Below are 24,615 nucleotides of genomic sequence, written 5' to 3' on the forward strand. Positions count from 1 at the left end.
TGAAACCGGATATAATAGGGCAATATCACTGCACAAATATCAGTGATTGTCCCATGCACCGGAGATATCGAATACTTCATTTAGGAAGACAGATTAGAAATACCATCCCAGTAATAAAATGACCACTTAGCAGCTAACTTTTATTGTAACCTTGAAGTGCCTTATTAGCCTTTAGATAGGTCATTGTATGACTTACTTGTGTATTCTCGGTTTATAACACTGAAAGAGTAGCCAATCACCAAAAGAGCCATTTTAATGGTTACGTAGACGAGAAAGGATTACAGCAACATGTGTCTGTGCATCCCTACGAAGTCTTACAAAAGGTGATCAGTTATTAGAGAGACTGAGTGGCTCAGTGAGTAAAGACACGGACTGGAACTGAATTTCAAGCAGAATGAACCTGGTTCAATTCCTGGTGTTGGTTCCTTGTGATCTTGGGCAAGTCACTTTATCTCCCTGTGCCCCAGGCACCAAAAACATAGATTGTAAACTCCACAGGGCAGGGACTGCATTTGCAAAATGTCTCTGTAAAGCACTATGCATAACTAGCAGCGCTATACAAGAACAAACAATTATTATTAAAATTGCCAGCTGCAAAATGAGAGCAAAACTAGATGTAGTCTATTTATGAAAGGAAGAACTCCAGTTCCTTTCAGTGTAATTTCCTTGATAAATATGGGGCAGTTATTCTTGCTCCTGTTTTGCAGACTGTGTTTGGAGACGGTAAAAGTGGACAATTTTGCTACATTACCCCCACCCCCCCCCCCCCCCAAAATATGTTTTAGGTATATTTGCAAATGTTGATCATTTTCAAACGTTTACTCATTTGCCACCTCTATCTTGGATACATAGATTAGACCGGGAATGGCCAACTCCAGTCCCCAAGACCCACCTTCAGACCAGCTTTTAAGGCTATCCCTGCTTCAGCACAGGTGGCTCAGTCATTGATTGAGCCACCTGTGCTGAAGCAGGGATAGCCTTAAAAGCTGGTCTGTTGGTGGCCCTTGAGAACTGGAGTTGGCCACCTCTGGATTAGGCCTTAGATAGGACTAGATTGGCTTTGACTGCTGGATCCCTCTGCACTGACAATGATGGACGAAGACCATGATGCTTTTATTGTTATTCTCTTCAACCAATTTCTAAACAAACATCTGTCCTGCACTGCAGCTGCCCTTGCTATGTCATTGTTGGATATCAGAGTGTGGGGCCTCTTAGATGAACAGGGTGGGGTCGGGGGGGGGGGGGGGGCAGACCAAAGGATATTGAGGGAATGTGTAGGGTAATTCAAACATGGTGATCTCTGCATCCCATCACCCCTTACCCTGCTCCTATATAAAGGGGGCTTTGTCTGTTTTGCATAAATGAGTCTCTAATTTGGAACCAGTTTTGTTTTGCGTCCAAAGCCCCTTAAGGCAAACAGAGGGCGAGAAGGAGAGGACAAGAGAAGATGAGAACAGGGCTGGACAGGATAAGCGCAGGTCTCCAAGCCAGGAATGTCAGCTGTTCTGGATCCATGGGCTGTTAGGTCATTTTAATGAGGGATAGGGGCAGCAAAGCACAATGTACGCAAAAGAGCAATACATTTAGAAGCTGCTCCAGCAGTTTAGGTGTTAAACTCTGCATCCCAAAACAAGGGTAGAGCGCATGTGAAGGATCAGTGTTACTTCGCTTTGAACTGGTAAAACAACACTCTCTAATGAGTGCAAGGGCCAGTATGGCAATAAATTACTGACACCTTCAGCAATACAGGGGTTAACCTAGGATGGAGGAATTGGGATGTTTTGTTTTTTCCTTCACTTTCCAGTCTTCCCCATCATCTCCTATATTAGGTCTCACTCTGCACCCCTCCTTCTGCTGTGTGGCTGGGAAGGTATTCTATTGCCTAATGGATAAAGCATAGATGACCTCATAAAGAAAACACCAGCCTCTCTCTTACATTAAAACTAAAGGCCTGATCTACTTGTTTGTAAGAACAATTCACCATCAGATCACTTCTCTGTGTCCTGTTTTTAGGACCTTTGCAGAGCAACCACATGACCACAGATGATTAGGGGTGAGGTTTTACCAGTTGTGATTGAAATATCACAAACCCTAATTGGGAAGTTACAATTAACTATATATAGAATGAGATCTGCAAAAATTGGTCTGGTATTGGTAATCTTGAAACAGGTGGTCAACATATAAAGCATTTTGCAGCTTTTTAACATTTCACAAATATCCGACATTCGACAGTTTAGCATTTTGTGCGCGGATATTTGGCTCGTGTTTACATCTGACTTAGGTGGGTGGATGGAAAGCCTGGGGCGTCATCTGCTTCTCTCATTCCATACGGAACACATTACAGATCCATGAATGGAAAGCCCAGTGGAATGTGGGTGATTGAACGTGTGGTTCATTTGCTGGATAACTGGAATCTGGGCTTGTCGCGTTGGGTCTGTAAATGAAATCTCACGTTCAGTAGAAATCCCTCCAGAAGATCTCTGGCAGTGAAACAAGGGCTTGAGAGGCCCGCAAGCTGACCGAAATGTCCATCATTATCAAATAAAGTTGATACTTCATTTCACAAGACCACGCGAGTGCCACTTCATCTTGTACACTTGGTATTAGGTGTCCATTCAGTCATATTTATATATCAATATGATATCCTGAGATTTGCCTTGATTTCGTACCTCTTCGTTGTCATATTTGTAAACAGCTTTGGTACAATTGAGCAGTAGAATGTGGTGCTCTTAAGCAGTCCAATGTGGTTCTATCTGATGAATATATAGTACAGTAGTAAGTGTCCAGATACAAGTGTGGTGCCCACAAATAAAAGCTGACAGTTGCTGAGTGGGGTATGTGCCTAGTGATGTCCACTTGACAACCACAAAGATTGACACAATAATGGACACCCAAATAGTATTGAATATTTGAAACAATGTCCAGTATAAACAGGAGAAATTACAGTGCACTGTAATTACCGGTTGACTTGCAGGAACATCCACAGCATCCGCGGCGCGCAATCCGTCAGTGAGAGGAACCCGAAATTGTAGTAGGTAAACAGAGCAAAGCCTAATGACTTTCAAACTTTTAAACTTTAGAAAGGCAGATTTTAATAAACTGAGGTCTAATGTACAAGTAATACACCGGGATGATGTTTTTGCAGGGAAAAATGTAGAAGATAAATGGGCAGTCTTTAAAACATTGTTAGAAAAGCACTCTTATCCGTGTATACCCTTGGGTAATAAGTATAAAAGAAATAAGTCAAAACCAATGTGGCTAAATAAACAGGTAGGGGAGGAAATGGACAAGAAGAGGAAGGCGTTTAGATTCTTTAAGTCAGAAGGGACGGAGACATCGTATCAGAATTATAAGGAATGTAACAAAAATTGCAAAAGGGCAATCAAATTAGCAAAAATGGATAATGAAAAAAGGATTGCAATAGAAAGTAAGGTCAACCCTATAAAGTTCTTTAAGTACCTTAATAACAAAAAAATGAGAAAAGAAAATATAGGACCCTTTCAGTGTGAGATGGGTAGGCATATTATTATTGGAGATAAGGAAAAAGCAGACGTATTAAACAAATTCTTTGCCTCTGTGTTTACCAGGGAAGAATCAAGTACAATAGTAGTGCCGCAGGAGGAAGCCTCAACCTCCATATTAATGAACAATTGGTTAACTGAGGAAGAAGTTCATAAGCGACTTGAAAAAATTAAAGTAAATAAGGCACCTGGCTCCGATGGCCAAGAGTTCTCAAGGAGTTAAGCTCAGTAAAAGCCAAACCATTATATTTAATATTCAAGGACTCCATTTCCACAGGCTCAGTACCACAAGATTGGCGTAAAGCAGATGTGGTGCCTATATTTAAAAAGGAAGCTAGATCACAACCGGAGAATTACAGACCTGTAAGCCTGACTTCAATAGTGGGGAAACTTCTTGAAGGTTTAATACGGGATAATATTCAAGAATACCTAATGGGAAATAAAATTATTAGTAATAGTCAGCATGGATTTATGAAGGATAGATCATGCCAAACTAACCTTATTTGTTTCTTTGAGGAGGAAAGTAGGAATTTAGACCAGGGTAATGCAGTTGATGTGGTCTACTTAGATTTTGCAAAGGCTTTTGATACGGTTTCACACAAGGGGTTGGTGTACAAAATAAAGAAAATTGGACTCAGTAATAATATATGCACCTGGATTGAAAACTGGTTAAAGGACAGGCAACAGAGGGTTGTCATAAATGGAACTTTTTCAGGTTGGGCTAAAGTAGTGAGTGGAGTAGCTCAGGGATCGGTACTGGGACCCCTGCTTTTTAACTTGTTTATTAATGACCTTGAGGTTGGGATCGAGAGCAAAGTCTCCATCTTTGCTGATGATACTAAATTGTGTAAGGTAATAGAATCAGAGCAGGATGTAATTTCTCTTCAGAAGGACTTGGAGAGACTGGAAACGTGTGCAGGTAAATGGCAGATGAGGTTTAATACAGATAAATGTAAGGTTATGCATTTGGGATGCAAGAATAAAAAGGCGACTTACAAATTAAATGGAGATATATTGGGGGAATCCTTGATGGAGAAGGATTTAGGATTGCTTGTAGACAGCAGGCTTAGCAATAAAGCCCAATGTCATGCAGTAGCTGCAAAGGCAAACAAGATCTTATCTTGCATCAAACGGGCAATGGATGGAAGGGAAGTAAACATAATTATGCCCCTTTACAAAGCATTAGTAAGACCTCACCTTGAATATGGAGTACAATTTTGGGCACCAATCCTAAGAAAAGACATTATGGAACTAGAGAGAGTGCAGAGAAGAGCCACCAAATTAATAAAGGGGATGGACAATCTAACTTATGAGGAGAGGCTAGCTAAATTCGATTTATTTACATTAGAAAAGAGGCATCTAAGAGGGGATATGATAACTATATACAAATATACTCGGGGACAATACAAGGAGCTTTCAAAAGAACTATTCATCCCACGGGCAGAACAAAGGACTCGGGCCATCCCTTAAGGTTGGAGGAAAGGAGATTTCACCAGCAACAAAGGAAAGGATTCTTTACAGTAAGGGCAGTTAAAATGTGGAATTCATTACCCATGGAGACTGTGATGGCAGATACAATAGATTTGTTAAAAAAAGGTTGGACATCTTTTTAGATAGGAAAGGTATACAGGGATATACCAAATAAGTATACATGGGAAATATGTTGATCCAGGGATTAATCCAATTGCTAATTCTTGGAGTCAGGAAGGAATTTATTATTCCCCTTATGAGACATCATTGGATTATATGACTGGGGTTTTTTGTTTGCCTTCCTCTGGATCAATAAGTAAGTATAGATAAAGGATAAAGTATCTGTTGTCTAAATTTAGCATAGGTTGAACTTGATGGATGTACGTCTTTTTTCAACCTCATCTACTATGTAACTATGTAACTATGTAAATAAAAAAATAAAAAATCCCAAGCAAACTCCAAAAATAGTAGATCAGTTTTAATTGCAAGCTTCAACCAATACAAAGACAACATGAACGCACCTACGCGTTTCATGCAAAAGCACTTTATCAAGGTGTCATTTATGGGACGGGGTCTCCTTTTCGAGTGATTAAACCCTGGTACAGGGATGAGATCAGACCTTTATGATATTTTTTTGTTTTGCATAAATCTTCAAATCGTGTATATTTAGGGAATTCCTCCCCATAGAAACCATGTCGCACAAAATGTCGGACCTGCATATATTTAAACACCTCTGTCCGACGTAAACCATATTTTCTCATCAGTTCCTCAAACGACATCAACTTATCTTTTTCCAATAATTCTCCCATCTCTAGAATTCCACTCAGTCTCCAGATTTCAAAATCCCAACCCTGAAACCCCGGCAAAAACCCTGGATTACCGAATAGGGGCGTAAATCTAGATGGAATTGACATAACTTTGTATTTCTTTTTTGCTGACTGCCAGATTTTCAAAGTAAACCTGATTACCGCCGGCACAGGCTGTCTCCTAAGCCCAGTCCTAGAGCTCAACCACAACAGCATAGGTAGGCCAACCGGGTATTTGAGTGAGCTTTCCAGTTTAGCTATAGTAAGAATAATATCATCAGATAGTTTGTAACACTCACCTTTTATATTAATCCCTTGTATATTTGGGGAAGCTCTGATTGTTGCCGCAAGGGGTTCAATTGTCAAGGCAAAAAGAAGAGGAGAGAGGGGGCACCCCTGTCTAGTCCCGTTCTTAATTGTTTATCAGATACCTCTCCCACCCCCCGGGATCTTCAGAGTGGCTGTCGGTGTCTGGTAGAGTGCCCAGACCCCTTGTAAAAAAAAAGTCTGAGAATCCAAATGCCTCCAACGTCTTGTCTAAAAAGTCCCATCTTATCCTGTCAACGGCCTTCTCCGTATCTAGACTCAACAACATTGCTTTTGTCTTCGATTTATGTATCTGATCTATCACATTAATAATTTTCCTTGTGTTATCTGACGCCTGGCGTTCGCTCACAAAACCCATCTTGTCTTAATGGATTAATCTAGGGAGTATTGGGTTCAGCCTATTGGCCAAAATTGTGCTATAAATTTTCAAATCCGTATAAAGCAGTGAGATTGGCCTGTAGCTACCACAACATAACGGGTCCTTACCCTGTTTAGGAATCACCACTATATTGGCTTCCGTCATCTGTGGGGGGGATTTGTTTTCCGCTGAGTAAATCCATGAATAAATCTAGTAAACATGGCCCTAGGATTCCTATAAATTTTTTGTATTACAAATTTGAGAAACTATCTGGGCCTGGATCCTTTGATGGGTTCAGTGAGCTAACCGCCCTTTCTAACACCAACCGGGTTATTTTTCATTGAAAACTTTGTGGTCTTCCTCCGATAGTTTTGGGAGGATACAGTCTCTAAGATAAGTCTCAATCTGGGTCAGGTCCGGGACTTTAGCATTCGGAGTTGAATTGTCGAGATCATAGAGCTCCGTATAAAATGTAGCAAATTCCTCTGCTATCTTTGAGGGGTTATAGGTCACTTCTCCCCCTTTTAACCTAATAGCAGGGACTAATGCTATCGACATGATCACTCTAAGTTTATTAGCCAATAAACGGTCCACCTTACCATGGTACGTTTGCTTGGTCCATTTAAGGGCTTTCTCCACATCCTCTAATTGCACCCTCTTGAGTTCCTCCCTTGCCTGGGTCAGGATTTTATAAATTTTCCTCGATGGATTTTTTTATGTGATTGTTCTAATTTTTACAATTTTTTCTGTTAAATGTTTTTTTTCTTTTTTTGTTCTCTTTCTGTGTGATGCTATTGAGATGAGCTGTCCTCTGATCGGGGCCTTATGTGTCTCCCATAGTGTTGATGTTGATTCTACGGAGCCATTGTTGATATGAAAATAATTTTTGAGGGAGTCTCCAATTTGTGAGATAATCTCTGGGTAATTCTGTAATGAGTCGTTCATCCTCCAATGGAATGATTGAGTCCTGGCAAAAGGGGGATCGAACAGGATCGCCACCGGGGCATGGTCTGACCACGTGATGGGCCCTATATCTGAGTGGACCAATACCTCCAGAATACCCGGGGATACAAATATATTGTCAATTCTGGAGTCCGAATCATGGGTGGGGGTGAATAGAAAGAGTAGTCCCTCTGTCCTGTATGTGAGCTACGCCAAGCACCCCATAAACCATAGTCTTTAAGTAGCAGTCTGAATTTCTTGGCTACACTATATGTCATAGCAGAGTGTGCTTGATCTGAGTGGGGAGACTTATCCACATCCGGGTCTGGTACCATATTAAAATCACCTCCCAATATCAGCAGTTGCTCTTGGCTAGCTTCCATGGATTCCAGCGTTTCGCTTAAAAAATCCATTTGTCCCTCGTTGGATGCGTATATAGTATATTCACTAATGTTGTATGTTGGCCTGAGATATGCCAGTGAACCACTAGGTACCTCCCCTCTTGATCTCTCTTAACCTCCAATACCTGGAACGGAATGTACCATTTAATAAGTATCACAGCCCCTCTTTTTTTTGCTAGTAAAAGAAGAATAGAGTGCTATAGGGTATGTCGCGCTAAAGGTGTTTGGGGGATCCTGAGTATCAAAATGCGTCTCTTGCAAGAAAACAAAATCTGCTTTCAAGTTCCTGAATTCTTTTAGGGCAAGTCTACGTTTACCATTACTGTTAAGACCTTTAACATTCAGGGATACTAACTTCAATGGAACTTGACTAGTCATTTCCAATATTGTGTCTCTCTCTCTCTCTCATGTGAAAGTTGTGAACTAAAGACTTTAATGGTTGTAGGGAGCAAATGGGGGTAAAAAATTAAGGGAAGGGGTTTCCCCCCTCCGGGGACTTGGGGTAAAAAATAAAAATAAAATTTAACTATAGAATAAGATGAGTGAAACCAGCCACTCATCCCAGATTTACGGCCAGACCCTACGTGGCCCCCTACTGGGGGCGGCCTGACATCGGGCATACAGGGCTCCCATCCTGCACATCGAACGCATGGCATACTGCAACCCCTTACTGGGGATTTTGGGAGGACCATTGACAGTGTAACCTCTCGCTCTCTCTCTCCAGCTCCGATGCGGGGGATGATATCTGTTAACACATACTGTCCCGCATCCTTTTGGTTCACCGAATTAAGAAACAGCTGGTTACTGTTGCTTAGCACCATGTTGGATCCCTTCTTAGTCCATGTCAGGGTTAGAGGAGGCTTTCCAGCCCAAATGCAAGTCAGAGTCACGTCCGATCCCATGTCTGCTGTCGTGGGCTTCGGTTCCACAACAATGCGAGGGGCGAATTGCACATCCACCAGAGTGCTGACGTTGGTGCTGTCCACTTCATTATGCACCTCGCACGAAACAAGCTCCATGAAGAAAGAGTAGTCCACCTGCGTCTCAAACATGTTATCCTTCGCATCCTCAATGATCACACCGCCTTTAGCCCTTTAATCTCGGGATTGGCAGTGGCAGTGCAGGTAAATCGAACCCTCTCTTCTTCCTGCACAGTTTGGGAGTGAATGGACAGGGTGACAGTGGGCGGATGGTGGACATTCAGTTTGACGGAGGTCTCATTCCCAGATGGGATGGCCTCATTGGTTGTTCTGCAAGTGAACACTCGCCCAATGTCCTGATCGGTCGGGATGATCATCAGAAAGCTTACGGTGGTCTCCAGCTTTCCGCCTGCTATTACCACCGTGCTGGTGACTGCTCCTTCTTGCTGATTGCCATCCTGAAACCAGACGATGCATGCAGCAGGTTTGGCACTACGGGCACGGCAGGTCAGGTTGTAGGAGGACCCTGCCCTGAGCAGAATTTCTGGGCCATCGTCTATAACTGGATCTTGTGGGGGGATTAACACAGTGAGCTTGGCGCGCTGAGAGCGGAGGACGGCTTCCGTGGCTTGGCACTCAAAGTCAGCATCATTGGAAATATTGGCGTCTGCGATCTCCAGGTTGTACTGCAGGGAATCTGCATTCCCGATGACTTGATAGCGGGGCCAGGCTTTCAAGTCTTGCCCCATCTCCAGAGCTAATCCGTCTTTGGTCCATTGTACAATGCTAGAGTAGTTGAGCACCACGCAAGTCAGGACCACCTTTTGCCCTGCTACCACGGTCTTCTCCCCAAGCCTAGCTCTGGAGTTAGATGCTACACGGGCTTTCTTTCCAAGTCCTCTCCGTCTCTCCTCGCTTATCACCGTTCCTGGCAAACCATATCCCGCACAAAGGGCTGAGATCTCTGCGCTCCGCTCAGCTTCTGATTATTCCTTCCCATAGAAAGCTCCAGTTTTCTTTCTCTTTCTCTCTCTCTCACACACACACACACACACACACACACACACACACACACACACACACACACACACACACACACACACACACACACACACACACACACACACACACACACACACACACACACACACACACACACACACACAAAGTATTGGAATGAAATGAGGGATAATGAATCCAGAGGGGAAGGAACCATTCCTCTGGCAGGAGGGAGAGGGAAAGCAAAGTACTTTTCTTAAACTCCCTTTCACTGGTACATCTCTCTCTCTCTCATATGAAAAAGTTGCATGAAATTGAGGGCTGAGGGAGGCAGCCTGGATCAGGGAGATCTGTTGGTGTGAGGGGGCAGCTGGGGGAAGGTTTTTGCTGATGTGAAGAAAGGCTCCACGGAGGACCTTTAGTTGTGTCAGAATTTTGAGCCAGTGGGTGCACGCGCCTGATGGTGGCGCTTTTTTCGTCTCCATCAAGGAGTTTTAGTCCTATGAGAATTAGGTAGGTGCCAGCAAAGAAGTTTCACTTTAAAAAAATCATTCTGGAAACGATCGTGTTAATATGGAATAAGTGCCAAGCACAAAAAAAATGTATTTCCACAGAGCCAGCACAATGAATTATTTTGATGCTGCAACTTGTCCCCTTTGCTTTCCATTCCTTGCTTTTGTTCTACAGTACGTTGTACCACACGTCAACATGTTTAAACCAGACCAGCCTGTGCCCATGGGCCAAGAGTCTGGGCTCAATTACACTTTTATGAGAGAGAGAGACTGAGAGAGAGAGAGAGACTGAGAGAGAGAGAGACTGAGAGACAGAGAGACAGAGAGACAGACAGAGAGAGAGAACTCCTTCTGAGTTTTAATTGCTCACCCACCTTACTTTTCCATGGCTGAGCTAATTGAACGACGAAGAGTTAAACTGGGGAATGAAGGGGGCAGATCGGAAATGGAAGCCAACAAACTCACATAAAAAACAAGTTATTTTCCACAAATTGATTCATAGTTCTTAGCTGTAATTGGGATGACGCAACTACTATGCATGTAACATATTGCCTTTGGCGGACATTACCGTTGATGGGACACTCCCACCTAAAGTTCGAAAGAAATGAATTAAGCATAAAATATCGATGTCATTTGCTTATTTACAAATGTATTCCATTACCAGTGATTTTCTAATTTTTTTGGGTAAATTACGACAACTTAATGATTTTATTTTCACCTAGTCCTGCGAAATTCTAATCTTATCTGCAACACATTGTCCTCCGCACTTACCTGTCTGGCTACTGATGGTATGATAATGACTGTACAAAAAACAGCAAAGACAAAGTGTGGATAAAGCATTTCCCCCATAGATCAGGGGTATGCAAACTATTCCCCGGTAACGGAGTGCTCACCACAAACAGTGCGCGACCGCGGTGGGGACTGGAAAGACCGACCTCCAGCCGGGAGAGTGCGTCCGGGCTGTAGATTGGTAGTGGGTAGCCCAGTTGGAGAAGTCAGGATCGTCGTGGGTACTTGCCGTGGTCGAGATTGGAGAGGAGCGGATCGTCGTAGGTAATGCCGGGGTCAGGAGTAGAGAAGTAAGGAGTCCAGATGCTAGCCATGGCCAGACACGGAGAGAGACAGGTACTAGGAAACAAGGTACAAGACAAGGAGGCAGGGATTGCAGTAAGCACTTCGCACGAATGAAGTTTTATGCTCAGCCATCTTGCCAAGGGGCTGGCTGAGCATATATACATATCCAGGGACCAATAGGAAGCCTGCAGGGAGGAGGGCTCAGCAGTAGGTAGTACTTTGATAGGTGGAGGAGGAGTCCGCAGCGGCCGTGGTATGATGCATAGAAGCCAGGCCAACGCCATCACGGCGGCGGAGACCGGAGGCGGGGCCAGCGGTGCCTGTCTTTCCAGCCGGTGATCCCCTGACGAAGTCGAATTCACACAGCGATGAAACGCGTAGGGTTACGTTCTAGCACTTAAGGATTTTGGTACCACCCGCTTAGCACTGTATTATTATTATTTCACTGTACGTCGGATTGCTTACAGCAGCAGGACTTTCATTGGTATCGGTATCGCGAGAGCCGCACTGTCCTTTGTTTTATAGTATCGAGGAAGAGGGTTGTTCCTGAAGACTGGCTGACGGCAGCTACCTGTAGCTGTTTACTCATCTTGGCATTTTCTACTTTACAACACAGTTATTGGTATCTTAAATACTTTATTGTACAATGCATACAATTGTACATTATTTCTAACGTGATCCGCTTATAACGCGATGTGATTCTTTAGACCCCACAGAACTTTGCATCTTTGGTCCTCTTCTGCTGCACTGACAGCCATTTAGTGAACCCCCGAGCTGAATCTTCGCCGATTGATCACAGGAGAACGGATCGATCGTCAATTTAGCTAATTACTTATCATCGTGTGGATTGTATTGATGCACATATTAAAGGGGGGAAAACAAAACGGCAGCTTGGACTAATGCTTTAATGAAATAACTATAGCACAATAACCAAGTAAAGTCTGAGGATATTATTTGGTGTTTTGTATTGTCAGGACAGTAGGCCACATCCAACGTAGTTATTATTGTTTATTTATAAAGCACCAACATATAAAGTAGTGTGGTGCAGTGCGGGCAGATAGCTATAAATTACATACCAAATAAGGACAATCAGGTGCACACAGGTGCAGGGTATGAGGGCCCCGATCCTCAGAGCTTACACTATGCATAAGAGCGGCCCTTTTTAGCTTCCCATCTATTTTAAACATGGATTTTTCCCAGTAATTTTTGCTCATCTCAGTACACAGCGGGTACAGTAGAGCATGGGGTAAAGAAGTGTAGCCTGAGAAACATTTAACAGTAATATTCCAATCTTTTTTATTGGGAATCTATGTACTTCCATATCACCTTGACTGTAGTGGAGCACTGCCCCCCCCCCTCCCTCTGGGAGATTACACAGCCTATGCTACCTAGTATGTGGTGCAATACCTGTTTGGAGCAGGAGAGCTGAGCTGATCTGCAGTAGTGTGGAGATCAGGATAGGCTTAGATTCTTTCTCTTTGGTCTTCAGCACCTCCAGCCGTAGTGGGTTCCTGTATATCAAGAAATCAGCCCCCACTACTGCACTCTTTCCCCCTCAGCCCAAGGACTGACACTCAGACTGGGGTATATTAGCACAGGATCTTTTTTTGGTGGCACTCACTGCCGCTCTTCCTCACAGCGGTGCAGGGTCTCAGAGGTTCCATTACTCTGGATGGTGAAGGCCCTGATCTTTCAGGCCTAGGTGGCTGAGCCTGATGTTCCCCCAGCTCAGAAGCTGGGGGTGAGCACGCTCATCCTGCCATAGGAGAGACTGATAGCTCTTTTCTTCCTCTCTTCACTGGAGCAGGAAGCAGACTGAAGACTAAATTTATGAAAGGCTACCAGAGATCTATGCTCAGCCAAAGAAGAGATGGCTGAGCAGGATTTAAATAGGAACCAGTATCCAATGAGACAGGGGGCGTGAGTCCAGCAGAGCAGGGATAGGCTGGGAACACCTGAAGCTGGTGAATGTTGCCGCGTGGCTTGAGAGCGCTGCATGCGCGTCATGCCGGGGGACCAAGCGGCACGAGCAGGGGGGGGGGGCCGAGCTTAACTCCGTGTGAGTCCTAGAACTGCCCTGCTTGCGCGCGCGTCCTGTAACGCGGCCGGAGGTTTGTCCCGCGGGGGGTGAGGAGAGGGAGAGCAATGCTGCCGTGGAGTGCTGTAAGGAGGGAACCCCCTTTGAGAGGATGTTCCCCGATTCCTTACATTCTATTCCTCACCCCTCACTCTCTTCCTCTCCCACTCATTCTCTTCCTCCTCCGCTCATTCTCTTCCTCCCCCTTATTCTCTTCCTCCCCCTGCTCATTCTCTTCCTCCCCCTCATTCTCTTCCTCCCACCCCCACATTCTCCTCCTCCACCCCACTCATTCTCTTCCTCCCCGCCGCTCATTCTCTTCCTCCCACCTCCTCATTCTCTTCATCCTCCCCCCCTAATTCTCTTCTTTCCAAACTCATTCTCTTCCTCCCGCCATTCTCTTCCTCCCCCTCCCTCATTCTCTTCCTCCACCCTTCATTCTCTTCCTCCCCCCTTCATTCTCTTCACCCATTCATTCTCTTCCTCCCCCTCCTCTTCCCCCACCCCCTTCATTCTCTTCCTCCCCCCTCCTCTTCCCCCACCCCCCTTATTCTCTTCCTCCACCCCCTCATTCTCTTCCTCCCCCCTCATTCTCTTCCTCCTCCCTCTCTTCATTCTCTTCCTCCCCGCTCATTCTGTTCCTCCCCCTCCTCATTCTCGTCCTCCCCCTCCTCATTCTCTTCCCCCCTCATTCTGTTCTTCCTCATTCATTCTCTTCCTCCCCCCCTCATTCTCTTCCTCCCCCGCTCATTCTCTTCCTCCCCCCTCATTCCCTTCCTCCCACCTCCTTATTCTCTTCATCCTCCTCCCCCCTAATTCTATCCCTCCCAAACTCATTCTCTTCCTCCCCATTCTCTTCCTCCCCCCTCATTCTCTTCCTCCCCCCTCATTTTCTTCCTCCACCCTTCATTCTCTTCCTCCCCCTCATTCTCTTCCTCCCCCTTCATTCTCTTCCTCCCCTTCCCACCCTTCATTCTCTCCACTCCTTCATTCTCCCCTCCCCCCTTCATTCTCCCCTCCCCCCTTCATTCTCTTCTCCCCCCTTCATTCTCTCCCTCCCACTCATTCTCTTCCTCCCACCTCCTCATTCTCTTCATCCTCCTCCCCCCTCATTCTCTTCCTTCCAAACTCATTCTCTCCCTCCCCCGCTCATTCTCTTCCTTCCAAACTCTTTCTCTCCCTCCCCCGCTCATTCTCTTCCCCCCCTCATTCTCTTCCTCCCCCCACTCATTCACTTCCTCCCCGCCACTCATTCTCTTCCTCCCACCTCCTCATTCTCTTCATCCTCCTCCCCCCTAATTATCTTCCTCCCAAACTCATTCTCTTCCTCCCCCTCATTCTCTTCCTCCCCCCCATTCTCTTCCTCCACTCCCTCATTTTCTTCCTCCACCCTTCATTCTCTTCCTCCCCCTCATTCTCTTTCTCCCCTCATTCTCTTCCACTCCCCCTTAATTCTCTTCCCCCCTCCCTCATTCTCTTCCTCCCCCCTTCAGTCTCTCCACCCTCCATTCTCTTCCTCCCCCTCCCACATTCTCTTCCTCCCCCTCTATTCTGGAGGCCAGGGTCATATGTAAGATGATTTAGCCCAGATAGCTTCAACTCAGCCCTTTTCAAAGCACAACAAGTTCTGTATCTTTTCTTCACTTTATTGAGGGAAAGCAGGGTAAAAGACAGGCACTTGTGAGGAGATGTTGGTGTTTAAATAGTTTCTCTCTGTGGGTGCCTTGTAGTTAAGGGCAGGTGAAAAGGGTAATCCTACCAGTACAGCAGTTACAGCAGGGTACTCACTCATCCAGAGGTGATGGTGGAAAAGGAAGTGAGGGGCAAGGGTCACACTAAAAGTGGAGTGATACTGCACTAACTGTCAGCAAGGACAGGGGGGAAAATGGGAAAACCCATTAACTTGGAGGATCTCAGAGGCTGCAGTAGCAGTTCACTGATTACATGCCCAGAGGCAAGAAATGCAACATTGTTGCATATCACACAGGCACAGTATGTGTGTGCAAACTTCATGCAGCTGAAAATAAGAACTGCCAGGCAGAAGCTGCAAAGGAGGGGGGTGAATCGGAAATGCAGTTCTTGTTCCATGACACCCTCCCACCCCTCATTCTCTCCCTCCCCCTCATTCTCTTGCTGCCTCATTCTCTTCCTATCCCCCTTAATTCTCTTCCTCCCCTCTTAATTATCTTCCTCCAACCGCCCTCATTCTCTTCCTCCACCCTTCATTCTCTTCCTCCCCCTTCATTCTCTTCACCCTTCATTCTCTTCCTCCCCCTCCCACCCTTCATTCTCTTCCTCCCCCTCCCACCCTTCATTCTCTCCCCTCCTTCATTCTCTCCTCCCCCCTTCATTCTCCTCCCTTCATTCTCTTCTCCCCCCTTCATTCTCTCCCCCCCACTCATTCTCTTCCTCCCCGCCAATCATTCTCTTCCTCCCACCTCCTCATTCTCTTCATCCTCCTCCCCCGTAATTCTCTTCCTCCCAAACTCATTCTCTTCCTCCCCCCTCATTCTCTTCCTCCCCCCATTCTCTTCCTACACCCCCTCATTTTCTTCCTCCACACTTCATTCTCTTCCTCCCCCTCATTCTCTTTCTCCACTCATTCTCTTCCACTCCCCCTTAATTCTCTTCCTCCCCCTCCCTCATTTTCTTCCTCCCCCCTCCATTCTCTTCCTCCCCCTCCCACCCTTCATTCTCTTCCTCCCCCTCCCACCCTTCATTCACTTCCTCCCCCTCCCCCCTTCATTCTCTCCCCTCCTTCATTCCCTTCCCCCTCCATCTTCTTCCTTCCCCTCCATTCTCTTCCTCCCCCTCCCTCATTCTCTTCCTCCACCCTTCATTCTCTTCCTCCCCCCTTCATTCTCTTCACCCATTCATTCTCTTCCTCCCCCTCCTCTTCCCCCACCCCCTTCATTCTCTTCCTCCCCCCTCCTCTTCCCCCACCCCCCTTATTCTCTTCCTCCACCCCCTCATTCTCTTCCTCCCCCCATTCTCTTCCTACACCCCCTCATTTTCTTCCTCCACACTTCATTCTCTTCCTCCCCCTCATTCTCTTTCTCCACTCATTCTCTTCCACTCCCCCTTAATTCTCTTCCTCCCCCTCCCTTATTTTCTTCCTCCCCCCTCCATTCTCTTCCTCCCCCTCCCACCCTTCATTCTCTTCCTCCCCCTCCCACCCTTCATTCACTTCCTCCCCCTCCCCCCTTCATTCTCTCCCCTCCTTCATTCCCTTCCCCCTCCATCTTCTTCCTTCCCCTTCATTCTCTTCCTCCCCCCTTCATTCTCCCCTCCCCCCATCATTCTCTTCTCCCCCCATTATTCTCTTCTCCTCCTCCCCATCATTCTCTTCTCCCCCCATCATTCTCTTCCTCCCCCCTTCATTCTCTCCTCCCCCCATCATTCTCCCCTCCCCCCATCATTCTCCCCTCCCCCCATCATTCTCCCCTCCCGCCATCATTCTCTTCTCCCCCCTTCATTCTCTCCCACCCTTCATTCTGCTGCTGGGAAATGCAGCCAATCAAGAGGTGGTGTCAGGAGCCTGGGGGTGTGTGGCTAAACAGAGAAGAAAGCAGCATGGGCAGGTGAGGGTGAGGTGTGTGCTGTTCTGTCCTGTGACTGTCATGTGGGGGCCTTAGTAATTGAGCACTGGGATTAGGGGGGCCTCAGTAACTGAGCACTGGGATTAGGGGGGCCTCAGTAACTGAGCACTGAGATTAGGGGAGGGCACAGTAATTGAGCACTGGGATTAGGGGGGGGGGGCTCAGTAATTGAGCACTGGGATTAGGGGGACCTCAGTAATTGAGCACTGGGATTAGGGGGGCCTCAGTAACTAAGCACTGGGATTAGGGGGGCCTCAGTAATTGAGCACTGGGATTAGGGGGGGCATCAGTAACTGAGCACTGAGATTAGGGGAGGGCACAGTAACTGAGCACTGGGATTAGGGGGGGGGCTCAGTAATTGAGCACTGGGATTAGGGGGGCCTCAGTAACTGAGCACTGAGATTAGGGGAGGGCACAGTAATTGAGCACTGGGATTAGGGGGGCCTCAGTAACTGAGCATTTAGATTAGGGGAGGGCACAGTAACTGAGCACTGGGATTAGGGGGGCCTCCGTAACTGAGCACTGAGATTAGGGGGGCCTCAGTAACTGAGCACTGGGATTAGGGGGGGGGGCTCAGTAATTGAGCACTGGGATTAGGGGGCCTCAGTAACTGAGCACTGGGATTAGGGGGCCTCAGTAACTGAGCACTGAGATTAGGGGGGCCTCAGTAACTGAGCACTGGGATTAGGGGGGGGGCTCAGTAATTGAGCACTGGGATTAGGGGGGCCTCAGTAATTGAGCACTGGGATTAGGGGGGCCTCAGTAACTGAGCATTTAGATTAGGGGAGGGCACAGTAATTGAGCACTGGGATTAGGGGGGCCTCAGTAACTGAGCATTTAGATTAGGGGAGGGCACAGTAACTGAGCACTGGGATTAGGGGGGCCTCCATAACTGAGCACTGAGATTAGGGGGGCCTCAGTAATTGAGCACTGGGATTAGGGGGCCTCAGTAATTGAGCACTGGGATTAAGGGGAGGGCACAGTAATTGAGCACTGGGATTAGGGGGGCCTCCATAACTGAGCACTGGGATTAGGGGGGCCTCAGTAACTGTGCACTGGGATTAGGGGGCCTCAGTAATTGAGCACTTTGATTAGGGGAGGGCTCAGTAACTGAGCATTGGGATTAGGGGGGCCTCAGTAACTGAGAACTGGGATTAGGGGGCCTCAGTAACTGAGCACTGGGATTAGGGGGGCCTCAGTAACAGCACTGGGATTAGGGGGGCCTCAGTAACTGAGCACTGGGATTAGGGGGGCCTCAGTAAGTGAGCACTGGGATTAGGGGGCCTCGTAACAGCACTGGGATTAGGGGGGCCTCAGTAACTGAGCACTGGGATTAGGGGTGTCTCAATAATTGAGCACTGTGATTAGGGGGGCCTCGGTAACTGGGTACTGTTATTAGGGGGACCTCTGTAATTGAGCACTGGGATTAGGGGGGCCTTGGTAACTGAGCACTGGGATTAGGGGGGCCTTAGTAACTGAGCACTGGGATTAGGGGGCCTCTGTAATTGAGCACTGGGATTAGGGGGGCCTCTGTAATTGAGCACTGGGATTAGGGGGGCCTCAGTAATTGAGCACTGTGATTAGGAGGGCACAGTAATTGAGCACTGGGATTAGGGGGGCCTCAGTAACTGAGCACTGCGATTAGGGGTGCCTCGGTAACTGAGCACTGGGATTAGGAGGGGCCTCGGTAACTAAACACTGGGATTAGGGGGGCCTCTGTAACTAAACACTGGGATTAGGGGTGCCTCGATAATTGAGCACTGGGATTAGGGGGGCCTCGGTAACTAAACACTGGGATTAGGGGGGCCTCAGTAACTAAACACTGGGATTAGGGGGGCCTCGGTAACTAAACACTGGGATTAGGGGGCCTCGGTAATTGAACACTGATTCGGAGGGGTTCAAGAGAGAAAAGAGGTTGAAACCCTCTGCCCTAGTGGCATCCTTATCGCTCTCTAACCTTGCCTTTCTCATTATCTCTCTCTGCCACTTCCTTGATTGATATCTGATTATAATGTTATGCGGGTTATACAATTCGGGGAACACCTGTGCAATGAATGCCTGGAATCGGAGAGGCAATTCTGTTATTCACTTTGTTTTAGCCAATAATGCAGTTTATCAACTAAGAGAAGGAGTTAGAGGATGTTACTTAATGCAGGGGGGCTCAACTCCAGTCCCCAAGCCCCCCCCCCCCCCCACAACAGGCCAGGTTTTCATGATGTCCCTGCTTCAGCACAGGTGGCTCAATCAGTCCCAGCGTCAGCACAGGTGCCTCTGATTGAGCCACCTGTGCTGAAGCTGGGGTATCCTGAAAACCTGACCTGTTTGGGGGGCTTGAGGACTGGAGTTGAGTGACCCTGAGTTAATACACACATTATAATAACGGTATTTCTAAGCCTGTCCTGTTCCTTTACCATGCTGTTCTAGTTTTGGTGCCACCGTTAATGTGCTATGGCTTTAGCCTGACCTGCGATAGAATGATGTTTTGGGTGTGTAAAAGCACACACACAAAAGCCAGCAGAGAGAGCAGCTAGCAGAGCCTGCTCGGTATAATTGCTCCACAGTGGATTTTGTGGCAGAGCTATGAGCTGCCTGTCCAGCATGTAGGTGCTGAGGGGGACATTTAATTTTGCAAGGCCATTTTGGTGCAGATCTGCTGCAGATCGGGGTGCGTCCATAGTCTGCTTGCAATTTGAGGGATTTTCAAAAGGAGGCATTGGGATGTATCGCATTCTGTACCCCTGTCCAAAACCTCCAACAGGTCTGATTGACCATACACCTTCCCTGGTGAGCAATCTAAGTCAAGGGCAGGAGAAGGAGCGGCTCAGTGAGTTAGGACACTGAGTGGCACTGAGTTTGAAGCAGGGGAACCTGGTTCAATTCCTGGTGTTGGCTCCTTGTGACCTTGGGCAAGTCACTTTATCTCCCTGTGCCTCAGGCGCCAAAAAATATGTAGATTGTAAGCTCCACGGGGCAGGGACCTGTGTTTGCAAAATGTCTCTGTAAAGCACTATGTAAAACTAGCAGCGCTATACAAGAACATGCTATTATTATTATTAATAAGTGCAAAAAACACCAGTTCCAAACTTTTTACATTTCCACATTCCCAAGCAGCAAATGGTGCAGTGCGCCGCCCCCCTCTCCCTCCCCCCCCCCCCCACCCCCAAACCCAAATATTTCCCTTTGCCGTGGCCTTCCTTTATGGAGTTTCCTTTATGGAGTTAATATTTGGGCAGGCTGCTGGACTGGAGTACAATGGAGAAAGAAAAGAAAAAAAGACCCTTCTTTTTTTCCAAGGAGGGGGAGAGGAGGTGTGCAAGTGGGGGATGGGGTGACAGGGGGAGACGGAGGTATATGGTGAAAAGGAAATGCCAGAGAATTAAAAAAAAAAAAAATTCCCCTTTCCCTGAAAAGCAGAAAGTTTCTCCTGGCTGCCAGCCTGAGGATGGAGGGGAGGGAGGGGGGGGGGGGGGATTTCTTCAAAAAGAAGTTGGGGGGGGGGGGGGGGGGGAGTGGGAGAAGAAAGGGAGAGGGAAGAATTTTCCCAAAGCGCCTCCCTCTCTTCAGGAGGTGTTGGGACTGATGCAAGGATGAGGGGGAAAGTTGGAGTGACAGAAGTAAAAGAGGCAGGAGCTAAAGGGAGGGAGAGGGAAAGTGTGATGTGGAAGTAGAGAGAAAGGAGGTAACATTCGTGAGAGAGAGAGAGAGAGAGAGAGAGAAAAGAGAGAGAGAGAGAGAAAAGAGAGAGAGAGAGGATATATAGGGGGAGCGAGTAGCATTGAGAGAGGGGAATTTAAAAGGAAGGTGGGGGTACCAAAATCAGGGAGTGAGAGAGTTCAGTGTAAGGGGTTTGGTCAATATATAGTAGTGCTGGTCTATACGCGGTGTGTCTCTGACCACTATGGACCAGGGGACTCTGCTCCTCTCGCTCAGTAACTCCTAAGGACAGAGCAGCGTGCCAGACATGCCCTCTGCGTCCCCCTGCCTCCCACGGCCACGCTCAGACCACAGGATGACCTGGCTCTGCTTGTCCTGCATGCTCTGGGTACGTAGAGTCCTTTCTATCTGTGCCCCTTCTAACCGCTTTGCTGCTGAGCAGAACCCGCAGCTGGACCTCCAATGACCAGGGAAATAACGCTGCTATATAAAGGTTCTTTTTGTCTTTTTGTTTTAGCCTGTGTACAACTTTGTATGTCAGTTTCTCTGTGAATTAACCCCTAAGGGCCAGCCAGTTTGGCACTGACGAGGAGCCAGATTAAATGATGTGTTACAGTAAGGATCATTATGGTGCTGAATGGGATAAGCAGCAGATTAGAGTGTCAGTTCTTGGAAGCAAGAATTCCTTGCGCTGGCATTTCCAGGCATGGTAGGGCGGCAGATACAGAGGCAACGCGGGGTAACCTTAAAGGGAACACATGAATGCATTTTTGAGAAGTTGGCAAGGGTAGTTAATTGATTTGAGGACTAAAAATCGCTTTGAAATCATTAGTGTTAGCTGGCTGGATTTTAAATAGATCTGAGTATTATCCTGGCATATCTGTCTGTACCAGGTTACCATGCGTCTTTTTATTGTAGCATTAGATCTTGGAAACCTGTGTAATTGGCAGTCAGTATTGGGGAATTAAACTACTATTATCTACCATAATAAAGGATTTGTTGCTGTATCTAGTGATACCGAGCATAGCGTTCTATTTGTAATCCCAAAAAGTACAGTTACAAATGCATTTCTTTAGAAAGTCTAAATCTACATAGTAACGGCAGCATTATTTGCTATTCGTACTGTGTCTTTTTATTCGGATTGTTAGCAGGAGATATATACCTGTGTGTTAGCGATTGCTATAGGATGTGTGTTCGGGGTATGTGATGTTTGTTAACGGTAAGGATATGATATGTGTTACCGGGGGGTTTGTGATGTGTTGTTGAACTCCAAACTAATCGTCTCTAAAGCAGCCGCCCCCTCCTCCTCGCCTCCCATATGAGTTTAACTGATATAATGTTAGTATTTTGCCCCCTGAGAAATGATGTCATGTTTTTCTAGTGTTCCAAAAAATAATGTTCTTCTTCCCGAGCTTCTGATGTTGCCGTGGTAACCTTTACACTACACTGGGCTCCGGCGAGAGCTTCACGTTAAGCTTAATATTTAAAACCCTTATATATCTCAATTTGCCCATTTTGGACATTGATTAATTTTTTTTAACTGGAATTCCTCCAGAGCTGACCTGTCCTGTTTTTTTTTTAAGCTCTGGCTCCTGAGATAGTTATGGTTTTTATGGCCAGTTTACCTGGATTTTTCAAAGATGGCACCTGCATTCATCAAATAGGAATCCGTGACATCATCGGGTGGCCCCCGTTGGCCCGCAGGACCCCGCGGGACTTGGGCACCCAGTTTTGATTTCCCGAACTAGAGGTTTAATGCCGGCAACTACAACTACTAAGTATCCCAGAAGCTACCAGTGTGATTCCTCTCCGGAGGACCCCACCGCCTCCAATTCTTAAAGGAAAAGATTGGGTGGGATTGCTGCTTGGAACTGTTGAAGGCGACGTACAGTATGAACTTATTTATTTATGGCTGTTCTATCATTTTTACAGAAGCCGTTAAATAAAAACCAGACTCTGTAGTGATTAGAACAAGGGGAGGCCAACTCCAGTCCTCAAGAGCCACCAACAGGTCAGGTTTGAAGGATATCCCTGCTTCAGCACAGGTGGCTCAATCAGTAGCTCAGTCTTCCTTGAGGACTGGAAGGACTGTGCTACTGATTGAGCCTCCTATGCTGAAGCAGGGATATCCTTCAAACCTGGCCTGTTGGTGGTCCTTGAGGACTGGAGTTGCCCACCCCTGGGTTAGAAGATAAGAGATGTGTAGCCAGCATTGTGGTTGTAGTGTACGTAGCAAATGGTAACCTCTTCATTCAAAGGGTGGTGGATTCATGGAACAGCGTCCCAGCACAGGTGGTAGAGGCTAATACAGTAAATACATTCAAAACTTCTTGGGATAAACACCATGGTACCCTAAATATTATCTACTGTAATCCTAATTAGGTCTGAGGTTTCACAACAGGGGGGCAGACTAAGCGGTTCTTACCTGCTGCTACTGCCAATTTTCTTTTGTAATGGATTTAATGTAGAAATATCCAGAAAAACATATATTGTCTTTGACATGAATCTGTAAGTGGGTCGTGCAGTTTTGCACAGTTTTGCACAGTTTTGCACAGTTTTGCACAGTGTTGCAGTGTGGAGGTTGAGCTTTTTCTTTGTGATCCCACGTTCCAAATCTGTAAACCGATCCCTGCGTCTCTGGGGTCTTTTGATACCTTATTTTTAACAGCGGTTAAATCATATGAGATCACAAAGGGGTTTTTTTTTTTTTAATGGCTCAACTTTAAACTGTTTCAACGGAAACGGCATCCAGGTTTAAATGGGTATAATCAAAAACAAAAGTTTTTCTCACCTAGTCTCACCATTGGTTATTGTTTTAGGTCCAACATCCCAGCATCGTTTGTGCTAAATGGCCAAGTAATGTTTCTGTGGGACTAATTGTGGGTACTGCGTACGCTGGGATCAGATAGTTTCTAATAAGATGTTTCATCTATCCAAGTGGTGCTCAACTGCAGTCCTCAAAACCCCCCAATAGGTCGTTTTTTTTAAGGATATCCCTGCTTTAGCACAGGTGGTGCAGTCTTGAACCGAGCCACTAATTGAGCCACCTGTGCTGAAGTAGGGATTTCCTTAAAAACCCAACCTGTTGGGGGGTTGGGGGGACTTGAGGACTGGAGTTGAGCACCCCTGAATTCTACCCTACTAGTTTGGTAACTTAAATTCATCTGACCCTGCACCTGAAGAAGGGGGTTTTGTACCCCCAGAAACATAGTGCTTACACCAACCATCCAACCCCCCTGTACCATGTCGCCACTTACCCTTCCTTATAGAGTGTAAGCTCTGTGGGGCAGGACCCTCGTCACCTACTGTAACAATGTATGTTAATGTTTGCTATTTTATTGTCTTCCGTCCTCATTGTGCCGCGCTACGGAATATGCCGGCGCGTTATAAATAAATAATAATAACGCTTGCTTTCCGACTCTGAGTATGATCTAATAAACCGCGCAGGTTTGCGCATCTGTGGACACCATCGGGCTGCTACAAGCAACAGTTTCTTTTTTTTTCTTGTTGAGTAAATGAAAATCTTCACACTCACACTATACGTGGAGTGTGTAAATGGAACTTTGCTCGCACACTGAGCGCTGCATCAGTGAACTCACATCGTGGCGCCTTGGGCCCTGAAAGATAAAAGTGACTTGCTGGCGATCGCTTTCTCACTTTGAAGAGCGTTTCATTGCCACCAGTGTCAGCGCTGAGGGTTTTTCCTCTGAAGCATGTTAGTGCCGATCAGGCGCTGACGCACAAACTTCCAGTTCATGTCAGGCAGTTTCTGCGCGTTAGTGGCTGTTGGGCTCGGATGCACTTTAGAGCATTTCCCTTTAAAAGTTGTTCTGCGTCCGGCGGTTTTGCAGCTCCTCGTACTGTAACAATGTACATGCCATGCACGTAGTGGAAATGGGGTTAATAAAACATACCTTTTATTTGCTGTACATTGTATCAGTACTTTCATTGGCAC

The 24,615-nt window shown here is 46.5% G+C and overlaps 1 protein-coding gene and 1 pseudogene across 10 annotated transcripts in view; one reads left to right on the forward strand and one right to left on the reverse strand.

The window, feature by feature from the left end:
• Positions 1 to 24,615, forward strand: part of TNS1 (tensin 1) — a 421,249-nt gene that overhangs the window by 110,126 nt on the left and 286,508 nt on the right. The window contains exon 1 of one of the 10 annotated variants that reach the window (XM_075609703.1): positions 20,763 to 21,048. The exons of the other annotated variants lie outside the window; for them this stretch is intronic. Coding sequence (XP_075465818.1) covers positions 20,968 to 21,048 — 81 coding nt within the window. The 5' untranslated portion in view covers positions 20,763 to 20,967. Of the gene's footprint in view, positions 1 to 20,762; positions 21,049 to 24,615 lie in introns of those variants that run through there. 10 annotated transcript variants of the gene reach the window in all.
• On the reverse strand, positions 8,393 to 9,731 carry LOC142498601 (kin of IRRE-like protein 1 pseudogene; annotated as a pseudogene).

The sequence above is a fragment of the Ascaphus truei genome, chromosome 7 (assembly GCF_040206685.1).
Source record: "Ascaphus truei isolate aAscTru1 chromosome 7, aAscTru1.hap1, whole genome shotgun sequence".
Classification (NCBI taxonomy): Eukaryota; Metazoa; Chordata; class Amphibia; order Anura; family Ascaphidae; genus Ascaphus; species Ascaphus truei.